This window comes from Gouania willdenowi (assembly GCF_900634775.1).
Source record: "Gouania willdenowi chromosome 24 unlocalized genomic scaffold, fGouWil2.1 scaffold_320_arrow_ctg1, whole genome shotgun sequence".
Lineage (NCBI taxonomy): Eukaryota > Metazoa > Chordata > Actinopteri > Blenniiformes > Gobiesocidae > Gouania > Gouania willdenowi.
The window spans coordinates 4,037,018-4,058,930 of record NW_021144848.1 but is presented as its reverse complement, the minus strand read 5'-3'; the positions used below and the strand labels follow the sequence as shown (position 1 = coordinate 4,058,930).

At 42.6% G+C, this 21,913-nt stretch overlaps 1 protein-coding gene and 1 non-coding gene across 2 annotated transcripts in view; one reads left to right on the top strand and one right to left on the bottom strand.

The window, feature by feature from the left end:
* Window positions 1-2,949: 2,949 nt before the first annotated feature.
* On the bottom strand, window positions 2,950-3,021 carry trnaa-ugc (transfer RNA alanine (anticodon UGC)). The gene has a single exon. It is a non-coding gene; the product is annotated as a tRNA-Ala (tRNA).
* A 753-nt stretch (window positions 3,022-3,774) lies between these two features.
* cad (carbamoyl-phosphate synthetase 2, aspartate transcarbamylase, and dihydroorotase) overlaps window positions 3,775-21,913 on the top strand; it is a 29,496-nt gene continuing 11,357 nt past the window's right edge. Inside the window, exons 1-31 of the mRNA XM_028440470.1 lie at window positions 3,775-4,066; window positions 4,570-4,709; window positions 4,846-4,975; window positions 5,055-5,197; window positions 8,710-8,851; window positions 8,923-9,094; window positions 11,945-12,130; window positions 12,220-12,329; window positions 13,046-13,188; window positions 13,259-13,390; window positions 13,470-13,703; window positions 13,778-13,999; window positions 14,397-14,585; window positions 14,658-14,782; window positions 14,868-15,001; window positions 15,304-15,416; window positions 15,488-15,652; window positions 15,737-15,822; window positions 17,093-17,339; window positions 17,750-17,848; window positions 17,917-18,141; window positions 18,213-18,395; window positions 18,460-18,678; window positions 18,874-19,041; window positions 19,110-19,292; window positions 19,372-19,476; window positions 19,659-19,904; window positions 20,012-20,093; window positions 20,294-20,460; window positions 20,647-20,811; window positions 20,925-21,056. Of these exons, the coding sequence (XP_028296271.1) occupies window positions 3,979-4,066; window positions 4,570-4,709; window positions 4,846-4,975; window positions 5,055-5,197; window positions 8,710-8,851; window positions 8,923-9,094; window positions 11,945-12,130; window positions 12,220-12,329; window positions 13,046-13,188; window positions 13,259-13,390; window positions 13,470-13,703; window positions 13,778-13,999; window positions 14,397-14,585; window positions 14,658-14,782; window positions 14,868-15,001; window positions 15,304-15,416; window positions 15,488-15,652; window positions 15,737-15,822; window positions 17,093-17,339; window positions 17,750-17,848; window positions 17,917-18,141; window positions 18,213-18,395; window positions 18,460-18,678; window positions 18,874-19,041; window positions 19,110-19,292; window positions 19,372-19,476; window positions 19,659-19,904; window positions 20,012-20,093; window positions 20,294-20,460; window positions 20,647-20,811; window positions 20,925-21,056 (4,875 nt within the window). The 5' untranslated portion in view covers window positions 3,775-3,978. The remainder of the gene's footprint in view (window positions 4,067-4,569; window positions 4,710-4,845; window positions 4,976-5,054; window positions 5,198-8,709; window positions 8,852-8,922; window positions 9,095-11,944; window positions 12,131-12,219; window positions 12,330-13,045; window positions 13,189-13,258; window positions 13,391-13,469; window positions 13,704-13,777; window positions 14,000-14,396; window positions 14,586-14,657; window positions 14,783-14,867; window positions 15,002-15,303; window positions 15,417-15,487; window positions 15,653-15,736; window positions 15,823-17,092; window positions 17,340-17,749; window positions 17,849-17,916; window positions 18,142-18,212; window positions 18,396-18,459; window positions 18,679-18,873; window positions 19,042-19,109; window positions 19,293-19,371; window positions 19,477-19,658; window positions 19,905-20,011; window positions 20,094-20,293; window positions 20,461-20,646; window positions 20,812-20,924; window positions 21,057-21,913) is intronic.

Here is a 21,913-nt window from a genome sequence, read left to right as displayed (position 1 = left end):
AGGAACAAAGACCGATGAATAGATTCTAACAAAAGAACACAGATGATAACAACGGATCAAAGGCCAATAAATAGAATCTAACAACAGGAACAAAGCACAATAAATAGAATCTAACAAAAGGAACAAAGCACTAAAAAAATAGAATCTAACAACGGATAAAAAAAGACCAATAAATAATTTCTAAGTGAGGAACAAAGGCCGATAAATAGAATCTAACAAAGGAAGAAAGACCGATAATTAGAATCTAACAAAGGAACAAAGACCTATGAATAGAATCTAACAAAAAAACACAGATTGATAACAAAGGATCAAAGACCAATAAATAAAATCTAACAAAATGAACAAAGCATGATAAATAGAATCTTACAAATGATCAAAGCACGATAAATAGAATCTAACAAAGGATCAAAGCACGATAAATAGAATCTAACAAAGGAACAAAGACCAATAAATAGAATCTAACAAAAGATCAAAGCATGATAATTAGAATCTAACATAGAATCAAAGCACGATAAATAGAATCTAACAAAGGATCAAAGCACGATAAATAGAATCTAACAAAGGAACAGAACACGATAAAAAGAATCTACCAAAGGATCAAAGACCAATAAATAAAATCTAACAAAATGAACAAAGCATGATAAATAGAATCTTACAAATGATCAAAGCACGATAAATAGAATCTAACAAAGGATCAAAGCACGATAAATAGAATCTAACAAAGGATCAAAAAGACCAATGAATAGAATCTAACAAAAGATCAAAGCATGATAATTAGAATCTAACATAGAATCAAAGCACGATAAATAGAATCTAACAAAGGATCAAAGCACGATAAATAGAATCTAACAAAGGATCAAAGCACGATAAATAGAATCTAACAAAGGAACAGAACACGATAAAAAGAATCTACCAAAGGATCAAAGACCGATAAATAGAATCTAACAAAGGATCAAAGCACGATAAATAGAATCTAACAGAGGAACAAAGGCCGATAAATAGAATCTAACAAAGGAACACAGATTGATAACACAAGATCAAAGGCCGATAAATAGAATTTAACAAAGGAACAAAAAGAATGATAATTAGAATCTAACAAAGGAACAAAAAGAATGATGAATAGAATCTAACAAAGAAACACAGATTGATAACAAAGGATCAAAGGCCAATAAATAGAATCGAATAAAGAAACAGAGACCGATAAATAGAATCTAACAAAGAAACAAAGGCAGATGAATAGAATCTAACAAAAAGATCAATAACAAAGGAACAGAGACCAATATGTACTATTAAATCAAAGACAAACGTTTATTAACGCATTTTAGGAGAAAAAATACAAGAAAGGACAAAAAAACCAAAAAAAAACAGACGTATGTTGGGTGTGGGATACATATGTATGTGTATATACGTATATATGCATATGTGTGTATCCATAAAATGAAGAGTCCGTCCTTAAGACTGCTCTACTGTAAAGTGCCTTGAGATACCATTGGTTATGATTTGGCGCTATACAAATAAAGATTGATTGATTGATTGATTGACGTATTCTATCCATAGGTATTGAAACACCACCTAAAGGGCTGCAAACTCATGGTTCCAGGTCAGACAAAGTCCGGACGTAGTTCAAGAATCGGTCCCAGGTTTTATAAAATCTATTAGCAGATATGTTTAGGCTAGTATTAAATGTCTTGCTCATTGATAGGAAAATACAAACCTGTTGGAGATGAAATCACAGTAGAAGAGGACACAACCGTGCAGCTATAAGATTTGGAGAGAGTGTTGAACAATGATGACCAGAACTGTGTAAGTTTTGAACAAAACTAAAAACATGTAACAAATAGTTAGTGTACACCTGTCACATGTTGGGCTTAGATTAGGAAACATTTTTGAAAGTTTTGCCTTAGAAAAATGTAGCCAATGTAGTTCCTTAAATTGTATTAAAGCATGTCGTGCACATATAGAGGATGAATGAACCCCTGTGAGGGCCAGGTTCCACTCTCCATCTGACAGAGGGACCCCAAAATCTGTTTCCCACTGTTCCCTAATATGAGCTGTCAGAGGAATAAATACATCCATTTTGTGTTTATATATCATTGAAATCCTACACTTATTGAGTGTGTTGACCTTCAACAGAGAATCTAAGCAAGACAGAGGGGAATAGATGGAAAATTGGAAATGTTATTGTTTCAATGATTCTGCAATACAGTTGAAAATGTTCATGCAAGAAAATTATATAATTTAATACTTGGGTTAAATTTGTAAAAAAAAAACCCTCTTGTTCAATGTTTTTGTTATTTTATTTTATATCTTATTTTCCTTTTGAGTGTGTTTTATCTCATTGTTTTGGTTGTTGATCTGTAGTTAGTTCCTGTTTATAGATGTGCATTAAGTTGTTGCATTTTATTTTGTTAATGAAAAATTACAAAATAAATCGTGGAAGTTAGCGCAATAAGAGGAAATCCAGCTTTGTAGTACAGTGCAAATTTAACTTGTATATGAAGTCTTTAAAGACTTTAAAGATGTAAAAGCACAAAAAAAATATGAACTAGAGACGATTTGATTTAAATTTCCCCTTTATTGTTTATTACTGTGAATTTTTTCCATTCTGAATCAATAACATCCTGATTAATATCTTATTAATAGCTTACTATTGTTTCTATTTTGAAGTGATTTTTTATTTTTTCTAAAAATATGCACAAACGACACTCCCTGTTTTGTTTTTTATGATTGTTTATCATAATACTGTTTAATCTGGAGTGAATTGAGAAAATTATAAATTATTTTAAGTTGATGTTACCCTTAGCAACTTCTTAATTTTGGTATTTTGTTGTAAAATGCCGTTCTTGTCATTGAAAAAACCACATTTAATAGAAATTTTCCTGTGTGGCTTTTACATTTATAACGAATTAAGGTGGACTAAATAAAATTAAATAAATAAAAGATTATACATGGAGATGCCGGGGATTGAACCCGGGGCCTCATACATGCAAAGCATGCGCTCTACCACTGAGCTACATCCCCTTACTTTCGCCTAGCATGTCCTGCTAATATATTTTTACCTAAAATTTATTTGTTTAAATCTTATTTTATTAATAATTTGAGTAATTTGATAATTATTTAAGTTCCTAATATTCAAACATAATCCTACCAGGAGCTGAACAACCCGCCACATGACGCACTGTGACATCACTAGGTGCGTCACGTCAGCAGCTGTGTACCGGAAGCAGAATGTTTAGTTTCAGAATAAAGCACACTCGTCACACCCTGAATTATGCAGTTTACTATGCAAAGCCAAATTCAATATACACCACATTTGACTCATTGGACAGTTCTTTCTCCATTTATCACCATTAACAAGTGTACTATCCATTATAATAAACTAAATGGATATTACAAATAAATAAATACTCCAATTGACCTTTTAAGAAAAATAGACCGAAAAACAACATCATATAAAATTAACAGGCAACGAGAACATCTGAGGTTTACATTCTCCTTCCTTCACTTATCAAAGACATCTCTTTTCTTCATAAAAAAAGCATTAGATTCATACTTTGTTTAATTGGTTCTAAGATCGTTCCACAAAATCAGCCACAAAAATAATAGAAAAACACAGTTTTTTAAATTGGTCAGAGCACAAAGTTATCATGTTCTGCAGTTGGTTTTTCTACTCGAACCTTCATTCAGCGTCTATAGCGGTGTTTTATTTTGTAGGAGACTACGGATGTGCTCTGCATCGTCGATGCTCCTTTTCAGCTCCCTGTTGACGTCACACTTCCACGCTCGAGGCGGTGCGTGTGAAACTCTGTGCCCAGCGCGTGCGGTCTGACTAACCGCTCCCCACCGAACCGAACCGAACTGCATTCCGATCAGAACCGAAGCGAACTCCGTTTGAGCCGGTCTGACCCGGAACCAGGACACGTGGGGGGTTGTTGTGTTTTGGACGCGTGCGCAGACTCACGTGGAACCAGGAGAACCATGAGCATGGCGCGGCTGGTGCTCGAGGACGGAACCGCCTTCAGGGGCCGCCTGTTCGGAGCCGACGTGTCGGTTTCCGGGGAAGTCGGTGAGTCGCGTTTCTCCCGCTTCAGACGCCATTCTTAAAACATTTATCTTTTAGCGCCAGCACTCCTTCTCCTCTCTGTTCCGGTTAATAAAGTTATTCATTCATCTTTTAAACGTCTTTTCAGGTAAACGTGTCAAACCGCACGATATATTGATACATTATGGTCTCATTTAAAACATGTTTGTGTTTGAAGCTCGTGTTATTTTAGGAAATAACCCAGTTAACCTTAAAGTGTGTGTATTTTCTAAGGAGGCTGGTTGATCTACGCACAGCCCCCACGTTTCTCTCCTGCTTCTCTGAGCAAGTGGAAAATGTGCTATTTAGGCTCCGCCCCCTCACTTTTGTCATTTAAATACTGAGTCCAGCAGAGGCAGGATGGAGGCTCCTCCTACTCCTCAGTGTGCAACCTGTGGTTTGCAGCCCAGACTGAGGCCTGACGTGAGCAGTGTGTGGCCCGCTGGTCTCTGGATGCATGTGCCAACGTGTGGTTTGCATGTGCTCAGTGTTTCAGACCGGGATGGTGGGGTACCCCGAGGCGCTCACTGACCCGTCGTACCGCGGTCAGCTGCTAACGCTAACCTACCCGCTCATTGGTAACTACGGCGTGCCCGAGGACGTGATGGGAGATTTTGGCCTGAGCAAGGTGAGCACGCACGTGACTGCACTCAGGGTCACGTTAGGTACCTCCATCAGAGGGTCATCTGTGTGTGTGTGTGTGTGTGTGTGTGTGTGTGTGTGTGTGTGTGTGTGTGTGTGTGCGTGTGTGCGTGTGTTCTCAGTGCTTCGAGTCGTCCAGGATCCACGCTGCAGCTCTGATCGTTGGAGAGCTCTGCGATAGTCCGAGTCACTGGAGCTCCACCCTGTCCTTGGACCAGTGGCTCAGGGACCAAGGGGTTCCTGGACTCCAGGGTCAGTCGAGTGGTTTACGTTCCGTTAGCTAACGTTAGCTAGCGTCCTTTCTAACATAAACGTGGCGTCTTTCACGCAGGCGTGGACACTCGTCGTCTGACAAAGAAGATCCGTGAGAAAGGGACGATGCTGGGGAAGCTGGTGGTAGACGGGACGGAGGAGGGGAGGGTTCCCTTTGAGGACCCGGACCACAGGAACCTGGTCCAGGAGGTGTCCATGAAGGTGACCTTAAAGCTGGAGCACACTTTAACATTTAGTCACTTATGAGTTGTAATTTTAGTTTTCACTAGTAGTAATTAGGGCTGGGCAATATATCGAGATTTAAGATATATTGAGTTGTCAATTTTGGTGATATCGAAAATGACTATTGTCTGTATCAATACATATGTTTTTGTTATTTAGTATTAAAATGCTTGTTTTAGGCGTTGCTGCTTTCGTTACTTTTCAGAACAGCATTAAATGCTCAGATAAATCACTGAGCATCTAAACACTACAGAACTCACTCACACGTGCTGTCTCTTAAAGGTGAAAAAGACTAAAGTGGCACATATTGTGTTAATTAATGTGCATGTGTGGTATTTTACATCCATAAATCTAACCCATAATCAGGGGGCCAAGCACGCGGGGCCAGGTTCCTAGGACCAGCGGTGCTAGGAACCTTATTGTAATCGTTCCAATTATTATTATTGTTACCTTTTATAGTTCCGTTGGTAAAAGTGATGGTGCAGAATAAACCGTGCAAGGTAGGGCGGTGCCCTTTGGTGGTTGGGTCCAAAACCCCCAGGGGACCTTGGAAGCAAAAATTCACATATGTCTGCCAGCAGGTGGCGCTATAACAAAAGTCAAGGCGTTTTGGCCAATAACTCCCACACCGTTTGTTACAAATTTAAAACCTTCATATCCACAGATTCCTTGAATAGCACTGAATCCCCTGGGCTAGGCCACGCCCATTTCCGCCTGAACTTTTCTCGGAGCAAAATCGCAAAAACTGGAAAACCTACTTTTTCGAAATCCTCCTTGGGGTTTTGTCCAATCAGCGTGAAACTTGGCACGTAGAGTCTTCAGTTGGACGTGATATACAGTTAACTAAATGAGTTTGTTCGGGTAAATTATGCGCAAATTATTAACGAGTAAAATTTTCTAGCTAGCAATAAAATTCCGAACTGGCGCATATCTCGGTCAAAATAAATGCTAACACCACCAAATCTGAGATCCTTAGTTGGCATGTCACTGTGAAGAAATGCGCCAAATTTGAATGATGTAGACCACTAGGGGGCGCTACAAATAACGAATATTTATATCTCTTCAATGGCAAGACCAATTTTTACCAAATTTGGAGGGTATGATCTTTGGTCCCTCCTGAGGAGATATCTCAAAGTTATTCGCGATTGGTCAAAGTGGGCGTGGCTAATGACATCATAACACATAAATAAACATTTATTACTGTTGAATTAATATGTTGAGGGCAGTGAAATTTACAGGGTAGATATAGAAGACCACACAGACCATCCATACCAACAATATAATTGCAAAAACATTTTGGCCTTTAACTTTCACAATTTAATTCACATCTTCATAAAATTAATATCCACATGTTTCCTACATAGATTTGCATCTTCTGACATAGGCCACGCCCACTCCCACAGCACATTGCTCTTTGTAAGTCACTACACATCAAAAAACTACTTTTTCAAATTCCTCCTTGGGGTTTTGTTTAATCAGTTTGAAACTTGACACAGTCTTCATTTGGACCTGATCCAAAGTTGATAAAATAATTTTGTTGGCTCAAAATATGCGCAAATAATTACTGAGTAAATTTTTCTAGCTAGCTATAAAAATGCATAACTGGTGCATATCTTGGTCAAAGTAAATGCTAACAACACCAAATCTGAGATCCTTGGTTGGCATGTGACTGTGAGGGTATGAGCCAAATTTGAATGATGTGGGCCACTAGGGGGCGCTGCAAATAACGAATATTTATATCTCTTAAATGGCAAGACCAATTTTTACCAAATTTGGTGGGTATGACCTTGGGTCGTTTCCGGGACCGTATCTCTAAGTTAATTGTGATTGGTCAAAGTGGGCGTGGCTTAATACTACATAACATATAAATAAACAAACCTTTATTTCAGCGTAAGTAATATGTTGAGGGCTGTGAAATTTACAGGGTAACTGTAGAAGAGCACACAGATCACCCATCCCAAAAAGTGCACCACCAGGTGGCGCTATAATGGGTGCAAACACATTTTGACCTGTAACTTTCACACTTTAAATCACATCTTCCAAAACTTCATATCCACCTGTTCACAGCAAAGGTCACGTTGGTCTGTGTCCTGACGCTCGCCACGAGCCCGTCATCCTTCGTGACGTACTTCCATGGGCTCCACGAAACCTGTGGGCTGAGTCGCGTGGGAAGGCTTGGCCCCCTTTCATCACTGCTTGCAGTTGTAGTTGTATTTATAATCAGACTTTATTAGAATTATCACCATTTTGAGAAAAGATGTTGAGATATGAGTTTTGGTCCATATTGCCCAGCCCTAGTAGGAATTACATTTTTAAATGTCAAAATGTTAAATACAGATATCTGGAAATCAATGTTCACACGTTACAGATATATTTTCACATTTGTATTTATATTTTAACGCGTGGACACTTAAATACAGATATCTGTAATTCATTTTTTACATGTAAGAATAAACAACTAGGGGTGTCCCGATCTGATATTAATATCTGATATTGGTCCGATATCAGCCAGATAACGAATATCGGATTTTATCAGACTGTATCTAAAATCTCTGATATATATTATATTTATTCAATTGTAGAATACTGTAGATATTATGTTGAAGGTTAAAATATATGTAACCAGTTGTTTAATAATAAATGGATCAGTTTTTCTCATCCCTACTGTTGTTGATTGTTCTAACATCACATGATCAAAACTTTTCTAACATTCCACACTATAAAATAAGTCATAAATGTATGTATGATTCATGCTGATATCGTACTGATATTGGTATCGGCCAATACTCAAGGCTGCAACATCGGCATTGTATCGGAATTGAAAAAGTTGTATGAGGACATCCCTATAAACAATATAGATATCTACAATTGTATTTCCATATGTTCTTAAATAATTATTTTACAATTTCAGATATCAACAATTATATTTGGGATATGTGGGAGGAGTCAGATATCAGTATTTATTTCAGATATGTGGACGTGTGTTTTAAACGTCTATCTAATGAATATTTATTAAATGCTGAATCAGCGTTATTTCTAAATGCTTTGACATTGAAACATATATTATACACATGTCCAAGCTGTTCTAACATTTTATCAGATACGTCATCTTAACTAGTGAAAAGTTCCTTCTCTAATATACCTAAAACTGATTCCTGACTATTTATAAAAGGAATTGTAGATATATGAAATAAAGTTAATACTAGTATGAATGACATTTTCACTAGTTACAATTATATTGTAGATATCTGAACATACATTCTTACGAGTTATAATCCTGAGCTGACGTATCAGTAATTAAAATCTGTCTAGTCAGAATTAAATTACTGATAACTGAAATGTCAGAACAATTGTAGATATCAACAATTACAATTACTAGTGAAAATTATATTATGGATATGTGGCCTTAGAATTACAACATGTGAAAATGTAATTATAGATCTGTACAATTACAAGTCCTGCTACTTATTAAATGTTGAAACTGTGCACAGGAGCCCCAAGTGTTCAACCCTGAAGGTCGTGTGAAGGTCACGGTGGTGGACTGTGGAGTGAAATATAACCAGATCCGCTGCCTGGCCCGTAGAGGAGCCAGAGTGACCGTGGTGCCCTGGAACCACCCGTTGGACACCAACGGTGTGTGCCTATCACACACACACACACACACACACTTGTTCATCCGTGACCTCTGAACTCTTCCTCTGCAGACTTTGACGGGCTGTTCATCAGTAACGGTCCTGGAGATCCGCAGCGTTGCCAGGAAACCATCGCCAACTTGAAGAAGGTGGTCTGTGTGGAGGCCCCCAAACCAGTGTTTGGAATCTGTTTGGGTCATCAGCTGCTGGCTCTGCTCATTGGAGCAAAAACCTACAAGATGAAGTCAGTGACAACATCAGCAACTGATCAATAACTCACAATATCATTAATAACCTTAGTGATCACATAATACAATTATTAACGAGAACATTTGCATTATCTGAAGAAAATGCAAATGATGATGCAGGTGTTTTGTATCAACATTAGCCTAGCAATAGCATTAGCTAAGCATTTACCTAGCATTAGCATTAGCCTAGCCAATGAACCCTCTGTGATAAAATGAGAAGATAATTGTTGGAATATGTTGAAGGATCTGAAATAGTCTAAATAAAGCTGAACATAGAGCTGAACACGTTAGAGGAATGTCTGGGAAAGAAGGGGTTAATAGTTGAATAGCTTGACATTTCCAATAGAAATGAATGGGAACATAAATATTGCACTCACAATAACTCAACGTTTAAAGCATAAGTGCCAAGAGTTTTCTGAATGTTTTGATTAAAACATCAACAGGATGTAAGAAAAACACATTAAATAATAGTCTAAAGATAGCATTGCCTCCTGCATCCTCACTAATAGCATTAATGCTAACAGTAGCTTCATGTGAAGTGTGTATCTACTGTAAACACAGAGTCACCAGCTGTAATGACGACCAGTTGAAGTGCGACAGCAGCAGATGAAACCCTGTGGGAACCTCACAGCTGGGCTGTTGTGGGAAACTGTGGACAAACAATGAGCTGAAGGTCACACTCTAGAGTTTATCTATGATGGAGGAACAACATCTACCACACGCTCTACGTCTTTATTTAAGTTATTTATGTTTGTTCAGGACAAACAGTGGTTTACACCAGTGGTTCTCAACCTTTTCAAAATAAAGGTTCCAGAGACCAGGAAGTTTATTATTTGGGCCATAGTATATAGTCATCCTAAAGGTGTCAAATAAATCCTGGTTTTAATCACTAATAAAATGAGTTCAAAGTGACCAAAAATGGTGGAAAAGGTGGTGAAATGGGATTTTAAAAACCATAGAAATTAGTTAAATTAGAGTGGATAGAAAGACAGAAAAAGTGTTAAAAATGGTTCAAAGTGTCAATATTGGCTTAAAAGTGGCAGAAGTAGGAAGAGTTAGTTTAAACTGTTAGAGGGTCAACATATGTGACATTAGGTGTAAAAGTGGTGGAAAGGGTTTATAAGTGCTGAACATGTTTATATAGTAGAAAAAATGTGCAGAAATGTGCAGAAAAGTCATTAAAATGTGTGTAGAAGTGTCATAAATGAGAGTAATGTTAAAAAAAACACATTAAAAGGAGCAAAAATATGGCAAGAAAAAGAATGAAAATATGTTAAAATATGGTGAGTTTGGTGGAGTTTTAGAAAAAGGGTAAAAATGGGCTGAAATTGGTGGTGGGTGGTAGACTGGTTCATACTGAATACCTGTATATATTTTTGCTATATTAATTTTTAATATACCACTGTACTGGTGTGAGGTGAGGAGAAGGTAAACAGTAGTTATGGTGTAAATGGTTTAGAAAGACATTAAAAAGCTGCAGAACTAGTAGAACATGATAACATAGAAGAACTTACTGTATGTCAAAAAGAGGAGCGTCTGGTTTTCCTGGCTCCAAATATGTAATTATTGTTTGTATTATACAGGATAATACTGTGAGCCAAGGTGCACTTTATATTTCTTTTATATGTTCAATACTGGTTTTGAAATAATACTTTTGAAGGAAGTAATAACTAATAACCTCAGCGTTCTCTTTGACCAAACACTTTAATCACATAACACAGTCTGCTTTCTTTCACCTAAAAAACGTTGCACGTCTTCACTCGTCCCTTTGTTTTTCTGACGCTGAAACGCTCATTCACGCTTTCATCACCTCCAGCATCCTCTACGGCCTACCATCCCAAACCCTCAATAAACTTTAATACATCCAGAACTCCGCCGCTCGCCTCCTCACACACACCCGTTCCCGTGAACACATCATCTCTGATCTTCCAAATCTACACTGGCTTCTTATCCCTCAGTGCATCCAATTCAAGGTCCTACTCATTACTTTCAAAGCCCTCCATAACCTGGCCCCTCCTACCTCACTGACCTGTTTCATCGCCATACCTCATCTCGCTCCTCCTGTCCCCTCCCTCCAGGACCAGGCACCAAACCTGGGGAGACAGAGCTTTTTCTTTTATGCCTTTGTATTTTTTACCTATTGTTTACACACTGCGTCTTCAACCCTGTAAAGTGTCTGAGCACTGAAAAAGCTCTATACAAATAAAATGTATGAATATTATTAATAATGCAAGTTGTATAATTTAGTTTTACCATTTTATTTGTTTGGATGTGTATATAGACCTCAAAGCAATTGAAGTTTTCTTTTTAGATTTACTTGAATACTGTGTACTGTTTCTGGGCTTGGACTTGAAGAAAAAGTGTAATTATTGCAAGTTGCGCTACTTTTTTAAATTAGTTTTATAAAAGATGTTTGCACAGTAAAAGTTCTATTTTGACTGCAGTTGTCTTTGCATTCTGACGTGAAACCGTTAGATTTTCAAAAAATACCGTGATATACATTTTTGGTCATACCGCCCAGCCCTAGCTAAAATTGTTCAAAAACATTTTTTAATTTTTTAAAGGCATCTGGTAACCCCCTCACAGGGTATCACAACACTAAATTGGGTCCTGACCTCAAGGTTGAGAACCCTTGGTGTAGTGGTTAGCACGGTCCTTTCTGTGGAGTTTGTATGTTCTCAGCTCGTACGAGTAAGTGTGTCATAAAAAATGGATGTATTTGTTCAAAGCATAATATATAAGTAATGATAAATTGATCAATAAAAACATAGTTTAGCCTTGTATAAAAAGTCCCCCACGTGGACATGTTGGGAACAGCAGGTACTCAGTCCTCCTTTGATCCTCAGGTACGGTAACCGTGGTCACAACCAGCCGTGCATCCACAACGGCACCGACCGCTGCTTCATCACCAGTCAGAATCACGGGTTTGCTGTGGACCCAGACACGCTGCCCCCCGACTGGGACGTCCTGTTCACCAACGCCAACGACCACAGCAGTGAGGGCATCGTGCACGGCTCCAAACCCCTGTTCAGGTAACCCACACCCTGATTATGCCCAGTGGTACTACTACACACCCATAACAGGAACAGGAAGTGTATCTGACCGTTCTCTCCTGGTGCAGCGTTCAGTTCCACCCCGAGCACGCCGCTGGGCCCACTGATCTGGTCGGTTTGTTTGATGTTTTCCTCGACGCCGTCAGAGATCACAGAGATGGAAAGATGACGCCTTCAGGTGAGAATGTTCAGGAAGTTTATTAGATCAGTAGATCTTATGTCTAACAAAACACATTATGCACCATATTAAATTAATATCTTTTATAAATAGGACTACTTTACTCTTTTAGAGCCTGTGTTCCTCCATCTTGAAATCATGTGATTGATGATGTCACACGGCCCCACTGCCTGTAAACAGTCCATTGTTTTCTACTGGAGTGAAACGTTCAGGAGGTTCCAAATCTGAGATTTGGTTGTAGACAATAAAGCAGAGAAGAGGAGCTCTCCTCGGAGACCTTTACTCTCCCTTAAACAGTGTGAAGAATAGAAGGACTTCTTTTGGGTGGGAGTCCTTTTATCCTCAGGGTTTCTGTGACTTCAATGGTCTGTGATTTACTCTCTATCTTCAGCCACCAGAGCGTGTCAGCGCACTGTTTAAGAGAGAGTAAAGGTCCCTTTTCTCTGCTACTACCAAACCTCAGAGTGTGAACCGTCGCCTCCTGAATGCTTCACTCCACGACTAACATAGATCTACTAATAAGGACCTTTTAAAGATTTGAGGCCACATTTGTTAAAACAGTATTTCTTTACGGTTCCTCATGCTAAGATTAACTAAGATACTGATCATTATTTATGATAATATAAGATGAGGATCATTTCTGACGTGTCTTTAATTTTGTGTGCTTTGTGTAATTTGACACCAGCCTCAGTTAACGTGCCAACGTTCTCTTCCAGTCAAACAGCGCCTGCTGGACCATCTCACCTACCCTGAGTCTCCCAAACCTGAGCAGGTGACCCGTCCCAGGAAGGTTCTGATCCTGGGCTCTGGAGGTCTGTCCATCGGTCAGGCCGGAGAGTTTGATTACTCAGGGTCACAGGTCAGATGTTGCACCACGCAGTGGTCACCTGACCTCAGAGCTTGTGTTCTGATTGGCTCTTGTGTTTCAGGCCATCAAAGCTCTGAAGGAAGAGAACATCCAGACGGTTCTGATCAACCCCAACATTGCCACGGTCCAGACTTCCAAAGGCTTGGCCGATAAGGTCTACTTCCTGCCTCTGACGGCGGACTACGTCATCGAGGTAAGGAGGCATTCTTAGTGTAGACCGTGTACAGTAGACCATGTAGACAATGTAGACAACGTCTGCTCCGATGCTGCAGGTGATCAAGAACGAGCGTCCTGATGGGATCCTCCTGACGTTTGGCGGTCAGACGGCGCTGAACTGTGGTGTGGAGCTGACCAAACTGGGAGTTCTGGAGAAGTACTCTGTCCGTGTCCTGGGAACGCCCGTTTCCTCCATCGAGATGACGGAGGACAGGAAGGTGTTTGTGGAGAAGATGGAGGAAATCAACGAGCACGTGGCTCCCAGTGAGGCGGCGCTGTCGGTGGAGCAGGTCCAACAACTGTTACAAAAACATGACTTGAGCTTTTATTTTGAAAGGTATTCATGGTGTTCTCTGTGTTGCAGGCGGTGGCTGCGGCGGAGCGGCTGGGGTATCCAGTCTTGGTGCGCTCGGCCTTCGCTTTAGGAGGTTTGGGCTCAGGATTCGCCAACAACCGTGAGGAGCTGATTAGTCTGGTGACGTCGGCCTTCGCTCACACAACACAAGTCCTGGTCGACAAATCCCTGAAGGGATGGAAGGAGATAGAGTATGAGGTGGTTCGGGACGCCTACGACAACTGCATCACGGTGAGAGAACCTGTAGTCCTGCCCTCCTCCATATTTGTAGTCCTTATGGTTCTCTAGTCCCACATCCGCGTTTGTAGTTCTTTCATCTCTTGTTCTTACTCCATCTTTTTTCTTCTTTGTAGGCTTTTTTTCTTCCATCTTTGTAGTCCCACATTCATGTTTGTAGATTATCCATCTCTTGTCCTTTCTTCATATGTGTAGTCCTACCATGTTTTTTTTCATCTCACCTCCTCCATCATTGTAGTCTTGGGTCTTTGACATTGTGATTCTCTCTTCTCCGTCTTTTGTCTTCTGTCTTTGTAGTCCTTACTCCTTCATCTTTGTAGTCCTGCCTCTCTGTGTCAGTTGTTCTTCTTTCTTCCATCTCACACTGGTTCCTCCGGTTCCTCTGGTTCAGGTGTGTAACATGGAGAACATCGACCCCTTGGGGATTCACACGGGCGAGTCCATCGTTGTGGCTCCGAGTCAGACGCTGAACGACCACGAGTACAACGTGCTGAGAAACACGGCCATCAAGGTGATCCGACACCTGGGCATTGTGGGAGAGTGTAACATCCAGTACGCCCTGAACCCAGAGTCCGACCAGGTAACCACGCACGCACTCTTTATCCTGAGCTAAGCTCCGCCCACTGCTTCATCACCGTGCGTGTTTCTGCAGTATTACATCATCGAGGTCAACGCCCGTCTGTCCAGAAGCTCCGCCCTGGCCAGTAAAGCCACTGGTTACCCACTGGCCTACGTAGCAGCCAAACTGGGTTTAGGGATCCCTCTGCCAGAGCTCCGGTACGCTAACACACACACACACACACACACACACACACATTAAAAACAACAAGGCTTTAAATGAGTGTGTGCACTGTTTCTTCAGAAACTCCGTCACCAACGAGACGACGGCCAACTTCGAGCCCAGTCTGGATTACTGCGTGGTCAAAGTTCCTCGATGGGATCTCAGCAAGTTCCTGCGAGTCTCCACCAAGATCGGCAGCTCCATGAAGAGCGTTGGTAAGAACTAATGCCTGGTTTGTTAACGATCGGTGCCCAGGGCTCCGTCCAATCACTGGGTCTGATGGTCTGATGGTCCAATCACTGGGTCTGATGGTCTGATGGTCCAATCACTGGGTCTGATGGTCTGATGGTCCAATCACTGGGTCTGATGGTCTGATGGTCCAATCACTGGGTCTGATGGTCTGATGGTCCAATCACTGGGTCTGATGGTCTGATGGTCCAATCACTGGGTCTGATGGTCTGATGGTCCAATCACTGGGTCTGATGGTCTGATAGTAAGGCTGTTTTTTCCGTGTCAGGCGAGGTGATGGCGATTGGTCGTAGCTTTGAGGAGGCCTTTCAGAAAGCTCTGAGGATGGTGGATGAGAACTGCGTGGGCTTCGATCACACCATCAAACCTGCCTCTGACCAGGTGAGACACACACAGATATGTGACCCGCAGGGGGCTACAAAGCTCACTATTGTTGTTTGTGCATCCTGCAGGAGTTGTGTACGCCCACTGATAAGCGTATCTTCGTGCTGGCGGCGGCGTTCAGAGATGGTTACACCGTGGAGCGTCTGTACCAGCTGACCAAGATCGACCGCTGGTTTCTGCACAAGATGAAGAACATCTCGGACCACGAGCGCCTGCTGGAGACCTTCAGCAGGGTGACTAACCAACCAACCATCTAGCTAACCAGCTACGTAACCAGCGGTGGGAGCAGCTAGTCAGTCTCTGTCCTCTGTCCTCAGGATGAGACCACCATCCCTCCTGAGGTCATGCTGAAGGCCAAACAGCTCGGCTTCTCTGACAAACAGATCGCTCTGTCCATCCAGAGGTGAGTCAGACCAAAGAAAGACTGCATGAAAATACAGACACTTAGACTGATCGACCACAAGAGATCAACAAACCGACAGAGAAAAAGGAGGGATGACCCAACACGAAGATAAACAGATGGACAAATGAAAAACTATGCGTTCCAAAGCTCGGTCCCATTACTCACACTGTACCCTACGCCCCTCTACCAAGTGTGCACTTATTAGTGCACAAAGGGTTCTAGTGCGCAGGTTACAAATGTGCAAAAATAGCAGAATTGTGACATTGTGGTTTACGTCATCGACTTGTGCCGCTGCGTCTTATCTGTGACATTCTGACCAGGTTTCTGCTGACTCATCATATGTAAAAATAGAAAAAGCCTTTATTACAGGGTCAGAAATATTTAAAAGTACACCAATTAAAATAAAGGTCATTTTATCAGCCCTGTGGGAAAAATGAGTTAATATGAGTTGATCTACACACTTTAAAATAAATGTATATTTGTTATTAGTCATTTATTTAAGGTAGATGTATAATTTTATTTATAAATATAGAGTGGGTAACTAACGGTATCTGGTACGTTTTATGTTTTTATAGTTTAGTTTTTATACATCCTAAGTTTATTGTATAAGTGTAAAGTTTAAATTGGATGTTATATGAATGACTGCACAAAAAAGTTATGAAATAGTTGACATAGAATGTCTGTAAATACCAGTGCATAAATAATGCTTCATCATATATTTATGCTTCTTTCCCAGTAAATAGCAAACTTTGATTGTATTTATACATAAACAGTATAAGAACAGTTTAAATATTTCAATACTTACACTTAAAAGCACATTTTTTCAGTACAGGACCCACAGACAGATCAACAAAACCCACGTGATGTCGGTGAAAAACCTCTATACCGCTAAGAATTATGGGTAATATCCTTCACCGAAGTCCGCTTTGATGCTGGTTTTGGTGAAGTGTGGATCAGGGGCGCATAGGGGGCGGGGCGAAAGATCACTATGGAGAATTGGGACACCCTATGCACTCACCCTCATTGGGAACACGCAAATGAGGGGCGCGAGGGTGGAAGTGTGAGTATTGGGACGGAGCCCAAAAGTTGGCGAGACAAAGAAAAAGGGACGGATTGATAAGAGAGAGCCAGCCTCCTCCATCTTTGTAGGCCTGTGTTCCTGTTAGTGGTTCCTCTGATTCAGGTGTGTAACATGGAGACCAAAGGATAGACTGACACTTTAGCCTCCTCCCCCCATTAAGCCACTCCCTTCTGTCTCTGCACCAATCAGCACGGAGCTGGCGGTTAGAAAGCTGCGTCACGATTGGTCCATCCTGCCGGCGGTGAAGCAGATAGACACGGTGGCGGCGGAGTGGCCCGCCCACACCAACTACCTCTACCTGACCTATCACGGCTCAGAGGACGATCTTCACTTCACCGAGCCCCACGTCATGGTGATCGGGTCGGGCGTTTACCGCATCGGCAGCAGTGTGGAGTTCGACTGGTGTGCGGTGGGCGCCATCAGCGAGCTGCGTAAGGTGAGGTTCCATCATGGAGAACGAGTGGGAGGAGTCCTGAGGGGGGGTGGGAGGACTCTGATGGATCTGGGGTGTCAAAGTTTTAGTACAGGGGCCAAATACAGAGCAGTTTGATCTCTAGTGGGCCACAGATTTAATGTTGGAAAACAATTCATTTCAACATTACTGTTCCTTAGTTTCTACGTATACATAAAATATTAAACATATAAGAAACCAAGCAATAAGTGACAGATATCAGTCCCAACAGGATCTATACTTTGAAATATTGTTGAGTTTCATTTACACAATGATTCATGTTTTTTTCATTTGTACTTTCTCCTACGGGCCGAGTAGGAGGCTACAAATGGCCGGATTTGGCCCCCAGGCCAAGAGTTTGACACATATGATCTAAAGCTGCTTGTTGTGTGTAGATGGGCTTTAAGACCATCATGGTGAACTACAACCCAGAGACCGTCAGCACTGACTACGACATGTGTGACCGACTCTACTTTGATGAGATCTCCTTTGAGGTGAGAACACACGTGTGTTCCTGGAGCTTCTCCAAACATCTCCTCACTCTCCTGCTGTCCTTCTTCAGGTGGTGATGGACATCTACGAGCGTGAGAACCCTGAGGGTGTGATCCTGTGCATGGGGGGGCAGCTACCCAACAACATCGCCATGTCTCTGCACCGACAGCAGTGTCGTATCCTGGGAACCTCACCAGAGTTCATCGACTGCGCCGAGAACCGCTTCAAGTTCTCCAGGATGTTGGACACCATCGGCATCAGCCAGCCTCAGTGGAAGGAGCTGTCAGAGACCGAGGTAGGACCAGGACCTGCAGAGACTAGCATGTGTCACGGTTCGACTGGTGACCGTGTTATGTTGTTCCTCAGTGTGCAGTGACCTTTTGTGAGAGCGTGGGCTACCCCTGCCTCGTGCGTCCCTCCTACGTCCTCAGCGGCGCCGCCATGAACGTGGCGTACTGCGACGCAGACCTGGAGAAGTTCCTGAGCAACGCGGTGGCTGTTTCCAAGGAGCACCCCGTGGTCATCTCCAAATTCATCCAGGAGGCCAAGGTGAGGGCGGAGCCCCTGGTGAGCTCGCTCAGCGTTGGTTTGTCGCTCACACATCTCCTTACAGGAGATCGACGTGGATGCGGTGGCATGTGATGGTGTGGTTCTGGCCATCGCTGTGTCGGAGCACGTGGAGAACGCCGGTGTGCACTCAGGTGACGCCACATTGGTGACGCCCCCCCAGGACCTGAACCAGAAAACCATGGAGAGGATCAAGATGATCGTCCATGCCATTGGACAGGAACTACAGGTCACTGGACCATTCAACCTGCAGCTCATCGCCAAGGTGGGAGCCATGTTTGTTGTCCTTTCTCTTCCATTTTTATCGTCCTTTTCATCTTCATGTTTGTAGTCCAGTCTCCTTTGTTTGTAGTCCTTTCTCCTCCATGTGCATAGTCCAGTCTCCATGTTTTGTGGTCCAGAGTCTCCTCCATGTTTGTAGTCCATTCTCTCACTGCTGCTGCTGTTCTCTCTCCCTCAGGACGACCAGCTGAAGGTCATCGAGTGTAACGTCAGAGTTTCTCGATCCTTCCCGTTTGTGTCCAAGACGCTCGGTGTGGATCTGGTCGCCCTAGCGACGCAGGCCATCATGGGCGAGGAGGTGGAGCCTGTAGGTCTGATGAGGGGCAAGGGCATTGTGGGAGTGAAGGTGAGTCTCTCAGCACACACGTCTTATACAGTGTTAACTTTGGTTGACTTCTGACCTCTGACCTGCAGGTCCCTCAGTTCTCCTTCTCGCGGCTGGCGGGAGCCGACGTGGTGCTGGGCGTGGAGATGACCAGCACGGGGGAGGTGGCGTGCTTTGGAGAGAACAGATACGAGGCTTATATCAAAGCTATGCTGTCCACGGGCTTTAAGATCCCCAAGAAGAACATCCTGCTGTCCATCGGCAGCTACAAGGTAGCAGAGAGACCAGCTGGTTGTCTCTGTGTGAGCGTCACACTGTAACACACACTCTGCTTTCTGTGTGTGTGTGCAGAATAAGAGTGAGCTGCTGCCCACAGTTCAGGCTCTGGAGGCCATGGGCTACGATCTGTACGCCAGCGTGGGAACCGCAGACTTCTACACGGAGCACGGAGTCACGGTACCACTCAGAGAAAACACAAGATGACAACAAACTTTACCAAAAATGACCAAAAAGACAACAACGATACACAATAAAGATTTAACAAAGACAAAACCACAAAAACAACTCGAAGAAACGACAAAAACAAACATTCCCCTTTTCCTTATTGCTCACCTGAGCTTTTATTTTGATGACCTCAGGTGACGGCGGTGGATTGGCCTTTTGAGGAGGACGGCGGTGAGTGTTCGAGCAGGGAGCGCCAGCGCAGCATCATGGACTACCTGGAGGAGAACCACTTTGACCTGGTCATCAACCTGTCTATGAGGAACAGCGGGGGGCGGCGCCTCTCCTCCTTCGTTACCAAGGGTTACCGCACCCGCCGCATGGCCATCGACTACTCTGTGCCTTTGATCATTGACATCAAGTGCACCAAGCTCTTTGTTCAGGTGCCTTTAATAAAAGAATAAAACACATGGTTTAAAAAGTGTTCAGAGAAAGACAACTGAAAAACATAAACATTTAAAAAAGTTAAACTAAACATGCGTGTCTGCAGGCTCTGCGTCAGAGCGGCCGTTTCCCTCCGGTAAAGACTCACGTCGACAGCATGACGTCACAGACGCTCGTCCGACTGCCCGGTGAGTCCAGACTTTTATTTTGTAAAGTGTCTCTGACGTCCAGGAAGTGAACTGTGTGTGTGTCTGTGTGTCTGTGTGTGTGTCTGTGTGTGTGTGTGTGTCTGTGTCTGTGTCTGTGTCTGTGTCTGTGTCTGTGTCTGTGTGTGTCTGTGTCTGTGTCTGTGTCTGTGTCTGTGTGTGTGTGTGTGTGTTGTCCTCAGGTCTGATCGACGTGCACGTGCACCTGCGAGAGCCCGGTGCCGTGCTGAAGGAGGACTTTGCCTCGGGCACGGCGGCCGCTCTGGCGGGAGGAGTCACAATGGTGTGTGCCATGCCCAACACCACGCCCCCCGTCACCGACGCAGAGAATCTGAGTCTGGTCCAGAAGGTCAGACACACACACACACACACACATTTATTATGATATAAATGAAACTGTTAATATATAATTACATATAAATGAATGTAAGGGCGTGTTCTGCTGCCACCTGCTGGTCCCTGCTGGTCAATACATGAGGAACAGCAGCAGCTGTTAGTGAGTAGTTGGTGGTAATTTGACCCCTGCCTCTTCCAGCTGGCCAAGGCGAGCTGCCGCTGTGACTTCGCTCTGTATCTGGGCGCGACCGCCGACAACGCCGACCTGCTGCCCGCCCTGGCCAATCAGAGTGTAGGACTGAAGATGTACCTGAATGACACGTTCTCCACCCTGAAGATGGACAACGTGTCCGTGTGGATGGAGGTCAGAGACACGCCCACCTATCACTGCAACACCTGGTTAAAGAAAGATCACTTACCTGTGTGTGTGTGTGTGTGTGTGTGTGTGTGTGTGTGTGTGTGTGTGTGTGTGTGCAGCACTTTGAGAAATGGCCTAAACACACACCTATTGTGGCTCATGCTGAGAAGCAGACGGTGGCTGCCATCCTGATGGTGGCTCAGCTTTACCAACGCTCTGTGCACATCTGCCACGTTGCCAAGAAGGAGGAGGTGAGCACTAAATACTGACTTATTACAGTAAATATTGACTTTTACGCTATTTGACTTAAGACAACCAGGAATCCAATTGTTAAGAACATGGTTAAAGTATAGAAGAACCAGTTACTGTCACAGCTGAGCCCAATATGTTCAGGGTTTATATACAGCAGGTTCAGATGATGTCAGTTGAAATGCTTCTACATAAATATAACATATTACTTTTTCAAATATCTTCAACTTTGAAATGTTATTAGGAAAAAACTAAGCAAGCTTTTAAAACCATTAAAATGTTGATCACTGAAGACAATGAAAAAGAAACAATCTCAGAATTTTATAATTTACTGGTGTCAAATTCTTCACATAAGTCAACTCTTAAACTAGAGGCATGTAGAAAAGACCTCTGTCTGTCTATTGAAGAACAGATAAACAGGTTCACTGTTCCACAGTCATTAAGTCTCAAAAGGCTTCACTCAGGAACCTGCTTTTCTTATTTTGGGAATTGATCCCAAATACACTAAAAGTGAATGGTTGCTTATTGACATGGGTATACTACAAAGCAAACATCTGATTACACTGAACTGGAAAATATTATACATCAATTTTATATAATGCTTTATCATAGACACTCAAAGTAGCTTTACAGAATTAAGGGATTATTCTTTCACTCAGCACTTAGTGGTGGTAAGCTACTATTGTAGCCACAGCTGCCCTGGGGCAGACTGACAGTCTCACACACTACAATCATTCAAGACAAGATGTAGGGCTCCAAGTATTGGACAATAGGCTAAACACCACTGGAACAGATTACATCTCTCCTGAAAGGAAATCTATTAGTACAGTGCCCGTCAGAAGTATGTATTCATATAGTG